Source organism: Vanessa atalanta, chromosome 9 (assembly GCF_905147765.1).
Source record: "Vanessa atalanta chromosome 9, ilVanAtal1.2, whole genome shotgun sequence".
In the NCBI taxonomy this organism is placed as follows: domain Eukaryota; kingdom Metazoa; phylum Arthropoda; class Insecta; order Lepidoptera; family Nymphalidae; genus Vanessa; species Vanessa atalanta.
The window spans coordinates 2660709-2675133 of record NC_061879.1 but is presented as its reverse complement, the minus strand read 5'-3'; the positions used below and the strand labels follow the sequence as shown (position 1 = coordinate 2675133).

Sequence of the window (14425 nt, the reverse complement as noted above, 5' to 3'; positions counted from 1 at the left end):
ATTGGGTATCCGGATATTTGAGTCATCTGCCGTAATGTGGTTATGGTCAAGTAATTGTCATAGTCGAATATGATAAAATTAATGAAACTCCTTAATGGCTCACAGTAAGGGTGCGATATGTGGCAGAATTTCTAGCCGTCTGTAATCAAATTTTGTTGTGCTTACTTTCGTTGCTGCATTGCAATGACCTTATGATGTGTGACATGCATCGTTGGAAAACAGATTTCGTAGTCTCGTTATGTCCGCCAACGATCTATCGTCATCTACTTAATAATTTGTTGGCGTCCAAATCTGATAAATCTATGTCTTCCAAACTTTTGACACTACTTCGTGCAACATATATTTGACCTGCGATTAGCTGAGACGTGGACACTTACCGTGCGCCTGGTCCACAAATTCAGTGGGCTATGGCTCTCCATAGCGGTGAGTGTCCACGTCTTAGCTACCGACCGTAAGGACACACTGGTTGAAGACTTTCGTCTTCAGGCAGTGGGGTATTAGTGACGTGAAAATTCGACGTAATTTCCCAAATGTCGACCACCTTAGTTCTCTGTCGGATCACCTCGTTCCGAATTTGATCCTTCAGAGAAACGCCAAGCATAGCTAGAGAGCTATGCTTGGCCGACATAGCTCAGACACTTAGCCAGCTGAAGTGGCAGTGAGCCGGTCACATCTGTCGAAGAATCGATAGCCGTATCATTGTACTTCTCTCAAATATATTTAAAGCTTTCCTTCACGGCGTAGGTTTTCAGATAATTTTCGATCGTGTACATGATGATTGTGAACCTATTGTAATTTTTTAATATATTTTTGAAATATTATTGAAGATATGCTTACAATAAATTAGAAACTGACAATTTGTGGAGTGAACAATTGTGGCACCTTGGGTATGTAAATTTGCCGCTGGATGTTATGTAGTGGGATAAAATCAAAAAGCATATGATATATTACTGTATATATTGTAACTGAAAACGATATATATGTTACAAAAAAATAATAGAGAAACTTAGCTGTACTACGTGAATATAATTCGCGTACAACGAACTTATGTATAGATAATAAAAATAAATTAAAACTGAATATTTGCGTTATAAGGTTGGCGTACACCATCACACTATTTGAAATAGAATGAAATATGTTAATAAAAATCTTTGATATCATCAGGCGGTTCTGTTCCAATCTGATTATATTTATCAACATATAATTAAAATATATAAAATCATATCTTAATCTAAATCATAAACTTTAAAAGTTTATATTTATTGTAAAATAGGATTAAATGCCGTTCGTTTTATCGATAATTTGACTCAATGAGTATTTGTTTCAAGTCGAGAAATAAAATATCTGTATTATTCAAACAAGTTATAATTTAATAAAATACAACGACTAGTAGAACATACGTTCAAATATGTTACAATGTACGAACTAGAGGCCTATTTGAGTTGGATCGCGCGATCGTGTACGCCGACCGTGTTGGCGCTTATCACCGACGAGACTTCATTCGGCGGTCGAGTTGTATAATTGCACATTACAGACTAAACTTATACATAACCAGCTGATTCTTAACAAACATTTGTCTACTGTAACCTAATCGCGTGAAACGTTTTCTTCATTGAAAACTGTGCGGCGCGATGACAAAATCGGTCTTAACCGCTGTTTTCTCACGAAAGTTAGGGCAAGACCGTACAATACATAAATCATTTATAACTGGCCTAATTTACAATGCCTTCCTCAATTTTATTATCGAGATTATAAATAAATAAAATACATATAACACATATATTTAATAGAACATAGTATTACTAGTAACACAATATAAATATTTAATCTGTAGGAAGACATCCCGAATTGTTACGTATGCTCCATTTCATTACAAACTATAAACAATGATAAAAAAAAAACTTACACAAAATGAGAGGAAAAATTATTCCGCCAAAACAATAATAAATAAAAAATTGTCATATGTTTTTAGTTTCACTTTTGTTTACATTTATAACAAGTTGTAACGAAATGGAATCCTGGATATGTAACATTACAATAAAGCGCTTAAAAGGCTTCGTCATGTCACTTTCAACCCACTTCAATATCAAATACATGACAATCGACAAATTAAGTCCCTAACTTTGACAAACAATGTTTAGAGAGGAGTAACTTAGTAATTTACTTATAACATTCAATATTCGAAGTAATTTAGAAACAAAGTTACTTTACCATAAACAATTTGACATTAATATATAGAATTATGAACATTACATTTTATATCCATCCATCAAAGATATGAAATAGTTGCGTAGATTAAGGCGCCATTTCTTTTTTTTAAAACAACTTTCTAAACGGCAAGTACAAGTATACCCACTATACAGCCATGTATGAATATTACATAGATAAAAAAAAATTCATTAGAAGTATCTAGCAACTTTATTTTTTTTTAAGTTCGCATTAAGCATGAGAAATATTTTTTAATCCTATGTGCATTTTGATGAAATCGAATAAAATAATAAAATACAAAACAATTGAAGAATAAAGAAATGGTTAAAAATAACAGTAACAGATGCGAATAATAACTTAATGATATATTAAAGGAATTCTATCGTACAGTTAACCGCATATTATTATATAATATGTACTTAAACAATGATTTAATGGAAATTATTAATATATCATTGTATGGACGAGGAATTCGCGGAGAATATATAATTAATTCAATATGATCTGTATATGGGTAAAGGATACAATAACAATGCGTGTCATTGAATCTCTTTTATATATTATTTATTTTTCACAATTTTTTTTTTTTTTTAATTTAAACTTATTTTATATAATATGAAGTGGGTTTCAAGATTATTCTAATACAGTTTTACATTTGAATAACATAGATACTGTAATAGAGTTTATAATTCCTCGCTATAACATGAAATATGATAAAATATACGAAACAATCATTTTAACTTTGCCGCTCTGAAGCAGAAGCAAGTGGCGTCGCAGTATCCGATATTGATCTCATTACTGATAAGTATTTGCGGAATTACCTGCCCAATATACGGCCCAAATACCACACTTCAGAGCGGCAAAGATAAAATATTCGTACTGAACGATGAATTGAATGTTGCAATATTTTCGCGATTAATATTCTCAGTTGTGGGAGACATCGCAGTTGTATGTCGCGTCTTATCAGGCGACGTTAATGGGGTTGACGTTCTGTCGCAGTTTCTCGAACAGACTGTCGCTGTCGCTGTCACTGTCATACATCTGGAAGAGAAAGAAGATTTAAGTAAATTTCATATTTATTGCGTTCTACAATTTGTAAGACAAACTACGAGTTATGTACGGTGTTACGGCTGTAATTATTCCGGTATATAGTATTCTACAATACGAGTTAGCCTTCGTTGACAATAGCTGTTCTGGCTTAAATCGCCAAATCGTCATCAAATATATGAAATAATCGTAATCTGGCAGGTTTCGAGTACTCACATCGTCGTCGCTGTCGTCTTCGTCGTCGTCGGGCGCGAAGAGCGCGCAGACGCGTGCGGAGCGCGCGAGGCGTCGCGGCGTGCGGCCCGCGTAGTCGCGCGCGTCCGCCGCGCAGCCGCAGCGGTGCAGCAGGAACTTCGCGAGAGACACGTCCCCGCGCCGCGCCGCCACGTGCAGCGCCGTCCAGCCGGCCAGGCCTTCCTACGGGAGAAAACACACATGAGCTACTTCATACAACTTTAAACGAGAACTAACTAATTAGATAGGCGGACGGGCAAATCGGCCACCTGATGGTGAGTGGTTTCCACCGTCAATAGACAATGGAGCGGCAAGAAACTCTAACTAAGCATATAGAACTGATAAAAAATATTATCAATACTATTCAATGTTGCGCATTTATTTACTATAATAGTATCGACCATTACTAGACATAAAAATCTCGCCAAGAAATAGATAAACACCGATAAGGTTAACCGTTCAAAAACTCTGTGTGGGCGTTTCTATAGGGAAAACGTAGGGTTTTTCAATGAAACATACCACCCTGACCTCCGTAAAACCCTGGGGTTATGCAGGCAGACTTTGGCAGCGGGCGCAAGGTTGTTCCATGAATACGTGTTGAAGGCGAAAAAAAAACCCAGCACTTATCGCGTTATCAGCAGATTAGTCGACAGGCTGATTAGCGGATTTCCCCAGGAAACTATGTGGCTCAAGTGTTGCGGTTGCCCCGTTACAAAGAGAAAGGTCTTAGAGATTCATGGGTGATATATTATGTAGGTATATTGTTTGAATTTACTGCAGAGTACAGTATAAAGAATCTTTAAAGTTAAACTTTATAAAGGGTCAGATCGTAAGTTTAGGGGGTTAGTAATTTCAAAATGCAAATAGAACTTACCCTGGCGTTAATGTCGGCTCCAAAATAGACCAGTACTTGGAGCGACTCGATGTGTCCCGCCGTGGCTGCGAGATGCACACACGTCTGACCTATAACAACAAATAATTTACATTATATGAAACGTTCAAAACGCACTTAATTTACTAATCACTACAATAATTTAATCGCAGGACATTGACGTTTGGTTACTATTGCCCTAAAATTGTATTGAAGGGTCCAAGTTGGAAGGACAAGTGAGTATCTTTGAAATTGTTGCAGTACCAGTGTATATGAACCATTTAGAATCAAGTGGCTCATGATGCTCATATCTGGCCTCATACCATAAAAAATAAAACATTTTTTTTACAACAAATAAGAGAGGTACTAATCAGTATTTCTTGATTCACACCCTTGAAATAATCGATTAAGGAAAATAGACAGACGTTTTATATACTAAAAACGTTAGGTAGACGTTACTAGAAACAAAAAATACAATACTGAACATTCGGTATCGAAATTCATTCATCATATTGACAAAAAAAAATATATAGAAAAAATTCACATAATAGTCCGATTAAATAAAAAATGTTTTGATAGGATTCGAATAAAATATAAGGTGCCTGTATCTATTCGTACATGTAGAATTCATACCAATAGTTATTTCCCTATAAAGTTGAAATATCAAAAGAATCTTAGTCCGCTTGCTCTATAAAATAACACTATGATCCAAATCAAGTTACCTAGACTCAATATTATTGGCCGTGCGTTGATGGTTATTCATACAGGACAAATTATTTTATAAGTAAAGATTAATAAAATGATCTAATAGAAATAAGCTTGTTCTAGGTATTTGATAAATATAATACAAGATTATGATAAATCAGCTAAGATCCGGTTCAGAATGATTATTCAGACGAAACGTTAACGAATATTCCACTCTTCATCACCACTTTATCCAGAATAAATTGTTGAAGTTGGATATACTCCAAAACTATTTCGACCGCATCGTAAATAGATCGCTGATTCCCAGGTTTTTTTTAAGTTTACAAATTGCGTGAACATTTACAAATTCCATTTTATTTTAAGTTTAAATATAATAATAGTTCCGTCGAAATAGCGAGAATGCTAATTATGTTAACTTTTTATACTGACTACTACTAACAAAAAAATGTGCATTTAATTTCGTACGCCATTTTTAAAAATGGAACAGTGAAACCTTTTTTTTATATTCAAATACAGAAACATAAAAAAAAACTATTTAGATGATTATTATTGGATTTATTATATAAGAGGAATTTAAATTTAAACAAACCATTAAAGGGGTTTAAATTGAGTACATATTATGTTAATGTTTAATTCATTTGAATAACGTCCTCAAGGATTCATGTCGGTCAAAACATACGACATATCAACATAGCAAACTAGTTATATCCAATTATGAACTCCATTGACACGTGTAACTACGTATGTACATATTATGTACGTATATCTATATACCTAGCTGGAAACGCCGACATATAAACACGAGGTTGATAGCTTATGTCATAAGAAAATATCACGTATCGTTTATTAAAAACGAATTAATGTTGTTTAAGAAATGATATTACCTATACCCTATTAGTGTACAAAAAATTCCACTATTGATTACATCATAGTAATCCAAGGTGGATGTGTGGTTAGGATAGCTATGAATGTGCGTTTAGTCACTTTACTTGTACTAGAGTAGCGTAGTAAAAACAATACGCATGACACGAGGCTGTAAATATGTTTATATTATGCTATGAATTGCGATATTTAAATTTTAAAACGCAACGTGTAGGTGCGGAGCGCGCGCGCCGCTCGCCGGGCCGGGGAGGGGCGCGGCGAGGCGCGGCAGGGGACGGTGGGGTTTTCCCATTAATGTGACGACTGACGACCGACGTGCCAGCGAATCGCCCTCGCCATATAAGGCAGACGACATATATTTCGTTTCCGTACTCGTAAATGTTAAACGTGGCTGCTTTCATAAAAATAATATCATATCGACAGAATGTTATTTATAAATGGATTTTCTGCGCGTTTATTTATTACATTGTAACTTTTATGAAAAAAAAAGACAAGATATAAAACAATATAGTTAACCTTCACCACGGCACGATCCGTGACAAATGATGAATTTTTCACTACAGATACGAGTCAAGTACATGAAAAACCAGGTCAAACGATGGAAAACCCCGACTTAAATTAAAAAAACAAATGTTACTGATAACGTTCACATACTAGAATACGAGTGCGTGACATTCAGCCGCGGCAAATATACGCTTTATTAACAATATTTGCCTATGCTGATACGTGAATCCGATTCACATAAGTAATTTATCGAATACTTAACATGTTTCGGGAAGACTAATTTTCCGAATAATATAGAAGAAGAAATCTTTGTATGGAATTCATGGTTTTTCTATCTGCAAATGCGTAACAGCGTGACGAAACGACTATTTCGAAACAGGTGAATAAGACTTCCAACACTCACACCAATCACAGCTATTTCGAGTGCAATTTTGTTCTAATAATAATGGCTTCCCCTGACCGAATTTCCGTTACGACGGACTATTAAAAGCGCGTGCGCAAAAATTGATGCAATCTCGATATCCTTAATCTTATCATCTGAAGAAACCGCGACACAACATCAATCAGGCGCATTGTTTAATCGATAGGATTTTAATGAGTTAATAATTATATTTAATTAATATACACGCGTACAGAAGCGTATTTTATAAAGATTTACATTTATTCTAGGTACACTTAATGTATGCTCAACGAGTCGATTTCAAACGAACGTCAACATTATAAGTCATTATAACACGGTACTTGTGTAACTTATCATATACTTTGGAAAAACCAAGAAAATATATATAATGTAATCTATCTATAATAAAGTTGGCTTCAAATTCTAAACACAAATCTGACTTTAAATAAACTAACTGTTAATGATTGATGTCTTTGACCACACTCAAAGCATAAGAGGACAATTGACGGTAATCACAGATCGGATAAAGATACATGAGATGACGCACAAAACGCGTAGATAAGATATAACAAACTTAATAGCGACAGAGAGGAAAAGCAATACTTTTATTATTATTTTTTTAAGATAACGGCCTATATTTAAGTTCTGCTCATATTTCTTTCGAATGTGTGCCTCGCACGTCGCTAAGCGGATCGTATACCATTAAACTTTTGCGGTTTCATTCAAGCAACAGACTATTTCAAATATAAAAATAATATCCAAGTACTAACTAAGACTGATAAAATATTTATTATAGATAAGAATAGTAAATTGATAGATAATGAAACAATGTTATTAGGCGGAGTAAAAGTAAGAGGATGCAGTTTATATAATCGTCCGATAACAGTTAAGCCCGTTTGGGATTTCCGTTGTTGCGGTTTTTTTTATAATTGTATGTGATACTTTCACGTGGGAATAACCCAAAAGAATCATCATTACAATTGATATTGTCCTAATACCATTGCGGAATGGCGATGGCGTTGCGCTTCGTCGACTTCTGCGGTTTTCCTGAGACGACTAAATTATTTCACATAGGTTTCCCTCAAAGTTTCTGAGTAAACTGAGAAAATGTTTAAAATTTTTAATTCTTATTAAAAAATATTATGTGATAAGGAAATAAGCACAGATTTAGTTGTTACCTTTTAGTTGTGTAACCTCTCGCTCTAGACATCCACCCATCTTATCTAATGAAGTATTATTGTTACTAAATGTCATACTGAATAAATTTATATTAATCTTATAATCTTAACAAACGCAGATGAATCGTCGGTTGAATGTATCAGATGTAGATAGAATGGCAAAGAAACGACGATGTGGGTTTTTTGCATTCATGTAACCACCTTTCAATTAGCGCGCTCGCTAAGATCGGGTAGCCCAAACGTTTCGTTTCACGAATAGGCACACGCTTTCACTGCCAGCCGGTTCGTTCTGTTACGCCAGCGGCTGACTTTGGGAATACCCACGGGTCGTCGTGACCGCGGAGCGCGGGCCAACCTACCGTATTTATACAGTTCGGTATCTTCAACGTGTGTGGGTTATTCCAAAATCTTTATATTGTTATTACTTGGCAAACTAACAGGTTTGAATTTAATCATCAAATATTCTTATATTATTAATTCTGATCATAAGAAATAACCGCCAAGGATTATTTAGAAACAATTCAAAGCTGGGATGTAAAATTATCATGACATATATAAACTTCACTTTAAAGACGAAGCTACACGAATGGGTAAAACCAAATGCAAATGAAGAATACAAAGCTGAAAGTGTTGAGGCGAGAATAAGACATTGTATAACGCCGGAAAAACCATACGTAAGTTTATTATTTCGACCGGCAGAAATGTTTTGTTTATTGAAATTTACGAAATCAGGAAAATCCAAAACGTACACTTGGTATTACTTTGTTTGACGTTGATTTTGAGTGGATTATTTCAGCATCAAAGATAATAAATAATAAATACATTCCCGTATATGTTTTTCCGTAAACAATATTACTGACTTGGAATATTCGTATTAACCGCGACTCAAAGTCAGCTACAGTTCTGAGTAATGATGAGTTAAATCGTTAAGTTTAGGAATTCAATTGTTATGAATACTTTTCGTACTATATAGTTATTTTCCTGTGCTGTGGGAATTTGATGGCACGGAGCTTTAATCGAGACCTTGAAGCCCCAAGCCGGCGACTGAACGCGTAAACAACGTCTGTGTAGATAAACTGGTTTCTATTACAATTCAAGATCCTAGTGAAACTGATTTTTTATAAAGATGACGTGTTCTTGCGTGCTGTGTCCTGATGGACAATTCTTCATAGGACAATGCCATCCGGTGAAGGTAAACAGCCTTTGATATCCGCAAACCACTTCTATATCCGTTATGCAATTATTATGATTAACATTCTACTGGACTATCCATGATATAATTGATAAGGCGTATAGAATGAGTTAGGTTTAATTTATCAATTAATTGCTAATAATATAATCTTGATCTTGTCCTCCAATTAAGGACTTGTTAAGCATGTCTTATGAGTGGAAACTACAAGTTTCCAATGGATCAGGATCGAACCAGCTACTTCCAAAACGCGAGGCGACTCCTGAAGCTTTACGCAATTATTTTCAATCAATCAATAGCTAACCAAAGAAAATTAATAAAAAATACATTAAGAAAAATCTCAGTATCAATGAGCTGTTTATAAGTTTATTTTTTTCTCAGAACGCCGAAGACTCAATACATTTATCGCTTTGTATTGGAAGCCTTTGATGTTTTCTATCAGAGGTCAAGACTCATGAAGATCTTCTTATGTCAATTTATTTTTGTAATTGATATTCCAGCTCGACACAATTAAATGATTTGTTTAGACCAAGCTTATTTTAAAAAGTCCAACTACGCGATTACTAATATATAAAAGTGTTGTCAATTTTTTTTTAATATTATAAATAACGCAAATTTTTCCCTCACATTTTGTAAAGGCCTTTATGTCAAAAGATATAAATAGAAGCAAAACAAATCGATAAGTATTTTCCATTAAACATACGACAGATAACATTACGTATATTTGGAATATTAAAGATAACTAATCCTTACTAACCCGTTCTATCCTTGCTATCTAAGTGAAAAGCTTATAAAGACAAATACCTATATCGATATACCGAAGACAAGTTAATCGATTATATTGATGTGAAATATCAATTCGCGCACCTTGGAGCCGAGCTTAATTCCGACTCGTATGCCGCGACGGCAAACGACATGACGGTGTCCTATGCCGTCATAACCCTCCTCCGCTGTCGCTCTCTATTTGTGTGTAGGCACATTTTTATTTTAAAGAGAATGATGGGAAAACCGATTATTGGGTATTTACTTGTGATTCACAAGCTGGTACTTTATGGTACATAGAAAACAATTAAGGGCATTGCAGCGCTGTGGGATTTCCGTATTGCGAACAAAATGAATGACAAAACAACAAAAAATACACGTTTTCAATTTCAATTGAATAAATAACTATATTCAATTGACATTGAAATAATTAAACTCTATAATATCAATTTTTTTTTTGAAACATGGTCAAATAAAAACACTGTTCACAGCGTACACACGCACATGACACGTGAATACCACTTTATGTACCAGTGTGAGTATACAATTTAATAATGTCATATGCATTGATTAATATTTATACACTAGATTATTAAGGAGGTCTGAGAGCATTGTAAAAAAGCTATATATTTATGAGAAATGTCTAACTAAATGAAATTGCAGACGGAGCTCGTTTATTAATATTCCAGTTGTAATTATCATCTGTGACCCCAACGACCACTGTTATTATCTGTACGATGACGTCATACGAATAACGTTGTTCGTTACAATTACAATCGGATGCCATTAACTGTTTAAGCTACTAGAATGATAATTTTATCACGAGATTTATTTTCGGCGCTTCGGAATATTTTCAAAGTTAACACAATAACCGCAAATCGTCTTTCAATATAATCATGTGAAATTATAATATGTATTATAAATGTATTATTTGAAAGTACATAATTAAAAGTTCAAGAATATCGCTATGCGGATTCGTAACATTATAAATATGTTATCTGTGCTAGCCGACTTTTCGGGGTTAATAATACTTATTTACAACCATGATACCGCTTTCAGAATATTATCTCAGAAAGCGTTCGAAATAAAATGTTAAGAGTATGCGTGGCTAAGGTTAGAAAAACAACTAAATAAACGATAACGCCAATACTTGATAGAAGATAACGCGTTGCGAGTTTAACGATAATTTCGAGTCTGTTGAAATAACAAAAAGAAATGTTAAACAATAATAAAAAAAAAACAACGAAAAATTTCTTTCCGAACCGGCTAATCAACTAAATACGTTTCATGGGTAAATTAAGTTTAAATTAAGGATTACAATGGATAAATACCTTTGTAGTTTTTCTGATTCAATATCGTCGAGAGCTTCCTTGGTGGGTGTTCTGGTACTGCCGATAGTAGCGCTTTCAAGCACTCTAGTCTCTTTCCAGCGACAGCTTTGTGAAGGGGAGTCTCTCCACTAACGTCTCTCATGGCCAAGGAGGCACCGGCTCTGACTAACATTCTGGTGACGACGGCGTGCCCGCTCATAACGGCGAGGTGAAGCGGCGTGTGACCGTAGTCGTTGGGGACGTCCAGCCATGCCTTGTCTGGACACACTCTTATTAGTGTACCGACTGACTTTTCGCAACCGTGAACAGCAGCGATGTGCAGTTGCCTAGAAGATAGTGGATTTTGTTAAATAATAATAAACAATGATATAAGTAATCTTTACAGCTTATGTTTGCAAATGTCGAGTTAAATGCGCGAACACGTCGCCGCGTGATCGACTTGTACTTGTACATATTTAATTTATTTATTTTGATAAATAAATTTCTCACCACAACACTTCTGAATGTTTCTCTCAATAAATACAAAAATTCAAACATGTGATTAAGCAAAAAATATTTGTTCCCACAGTTTTTTAACAGCTTCATATGAAGAAGTTCTCAAACAACAACTCATCTACATAATTATAAATTATTTACGTTATTAATGTTAAGATTTAACTAGCTTAGAGAATTACGTCAATTCATTTCATTAAAAAAAAATACAATGTGGAAGAATGTTCATTATATAGTATTAAAAGTAATAATCAAAACAAGATACTACAGGTTGTCAATGTGATAAAGAAAACAGTGAGAGCAGAGAACGGGTTTTCCATTCTATTGAACCTGGCAAAATGGAGAATGTGTTTCGTAGTCTTATTTTTTTATAATGAACATTAACTTTGTAGCAAAGAAACTTGTGTATTTAGTTTGTTATTACTACAAAAAGTATGCTCAATGAGTTGGATGTAGTATTTTATACATGTGTGTTGAAGTTAAATAAAAGCTTGTTGAACAGTAAAAGGTACTATACTGGAAATCTCAGTCCTATTCTTATGTTGATATGGTTCAAAATTGTGTGTGTAAATACATTGGTTTAAATGAATTAGAATTATACCATATAAATAGATAATATCAAATAAATATGCCATTACAAATACAACCAAATTATTTATTATTATGACTGTGTGTGTGATAAAATATAGTTTAAAAAAAGGTTGTGATGCATTTATTACTAAATACTAATGTTCTTATTATTTAAAATACTATGCTGTTTACCAACGAAATGTGATAATATTTACATATAAGATGATATATTATATCACACTTATGTAAACATATAATGTCTGACCTCAAATATGTGTAATTAACTTAAACCTAAACTAACAATTGTTACAAAAGCTGTTGTAGATTGTTAAAAAATATGTATTTTGTAGTTATATAATAATAAATTTATACAATAAAATATAGTAATGAAATGATCACTGATACAAGTGTAGGCTGGATAAATAAAATTATATATTATTTAAATTTAAACAGGAAGCTGTAACTCCATGTTAAATTGGTCGTTGAGATAAGGAAGTTGGTTGTTGAGGTAAGAAATGTGAATTTACATTAATTATAATCTTATATATTTACAATAATTATAATCTTTATTTGCATAGAAATGATTATTATTATTAATATAGTAAATCTTCATCTTCATCTTTGAAAAATCAAATGTGTTTGATAATTAACAACTAACGGAACTATATTTTTATTAAAAACTAGAGAAAGATTCATTCAGAGGCTGTAGTAAAAAAATGTGAATTCTATTACATACAATCTCTTATATAATATAGTAAGACTGAAAGTGTTCATAATTTGAACCAAATATAAAAAATGCCAATATTCATTTAAATAATAATAATAATTTCATTATTTTTTAGTTTTATCAACTATTTTGTATTAACTTGATACATATGTCTACAAATATTCAAACAAGATTTGGGATAATCTAGTATTTGATTTATTTGTTACATTGGATACTTAAGTGTCACAGGTCTAGTGCTCAACTCACTTATAAAATTTGAGACTGGATTAATTTGTTCTAAGTTATAATATATTTAGTTTTTAACTCAATAATCTAATATTTTATTTTCATTACAAAGTCTCGAAAATAGGAAACAAATATTTAAGATCATATCATATATATTTGAAAGTATTAGCAATGGACAATAGAATATACTTTTCTTACATAATGTAATATATTATTAAAAGCCATGTAGATTTGTTTCAACGAAAGACAATAAGTTGACTTACGTATCGCCGTCGTCATCCTGTTGGAATAATATGGCGAGTGGTGGGATATCCTGGGTTCTTTCGCTTTCGATAACTATTAAGGGGCCCTGGGTAGTGGGCGGAAGATCACTGAGTTTAACATTTGACAGACACTCTGACAAACACAAGTCCACACCACTGTCGAGCTCTGTACATTCACTGATCACTTTTTTCTCATTATCACTATCTAAACGATCTTCTCTTGTATCCAAATCATCCGACGATAACAGCTGTTCACTCAACGGTCCAGATAAAAATCCAGAGTCCGTGTTCTCGTCCTCGAAAATTTTTGTTTCGCAAACTTTTTTGGCACTCATTTTGATTATCACACTTTAGAATTAAATTAAATTATACCTATAACGTATATATCAATAAAAATTATTAATTTTATACTTCGTAATGACACAATAACATGTTTTGAAATATTATGTTTATGCTCTTAAAGAAGCAACCGTATCGCTGCAAGTACGCGTGCGCAATGAGCATGAGGACAAGATGCCATCACAAAATGGAAAATGAAAATGGAATGGGGAATGAATGAGCTCAATGTGATTAACGTCACAGCAACTTTGAACTTTATCAACGTCAACAACTGCGTAGAAGGGAATTTCACAACAATCGGATATTCGGATAACAAAATACATGAAACATCATTTTAATTTATTTAGCAATACTGAATATAATTATTCCAACTACAATTATGTAATTCTATAAGAAAAATAATAGTTATAGCAAGTTAAATTACTAGCTATTACAGTTTATAAAGATTTGTATTTTTTGAAGTAAGAACAAAAACACATAATAATACTATTTTTATTT

At 33.4% G+C, this 14425-nt stretch overlaps 1 protein-coding gene across 1 annotated transcript; it reads right to left on the bottom strand.

The window, feature by feature from the left end:
- Positions 1-1349: 1349 nt before the first annotated feature.
- On the bottom strand, positions 1350-14131 carry LOC125066183 (NF-kappa-B inhibitor cactus-like). The gene is made up of 5 exons (XM_047674139.1): positions 13589-14131; positions 11312-11637; positions 4364-4452; positions 3472-3672; positions 1350-3249 (listed from the first exon to the last, which is right to left on the bottom strand). The coding sequence occupies exons 1-5, from the start codon at positions 13921-13923 to the stop codon at positions 3172-3174; spliced, it is 1029 nt and encodes a 342-aa protein (XP_047530095.1). The 5' UTR covers positions 13924-14131; the 3' UTR covers positions 1350-3171.
- Positions 14132-14425: the final 294 nt, after the last annotated feature.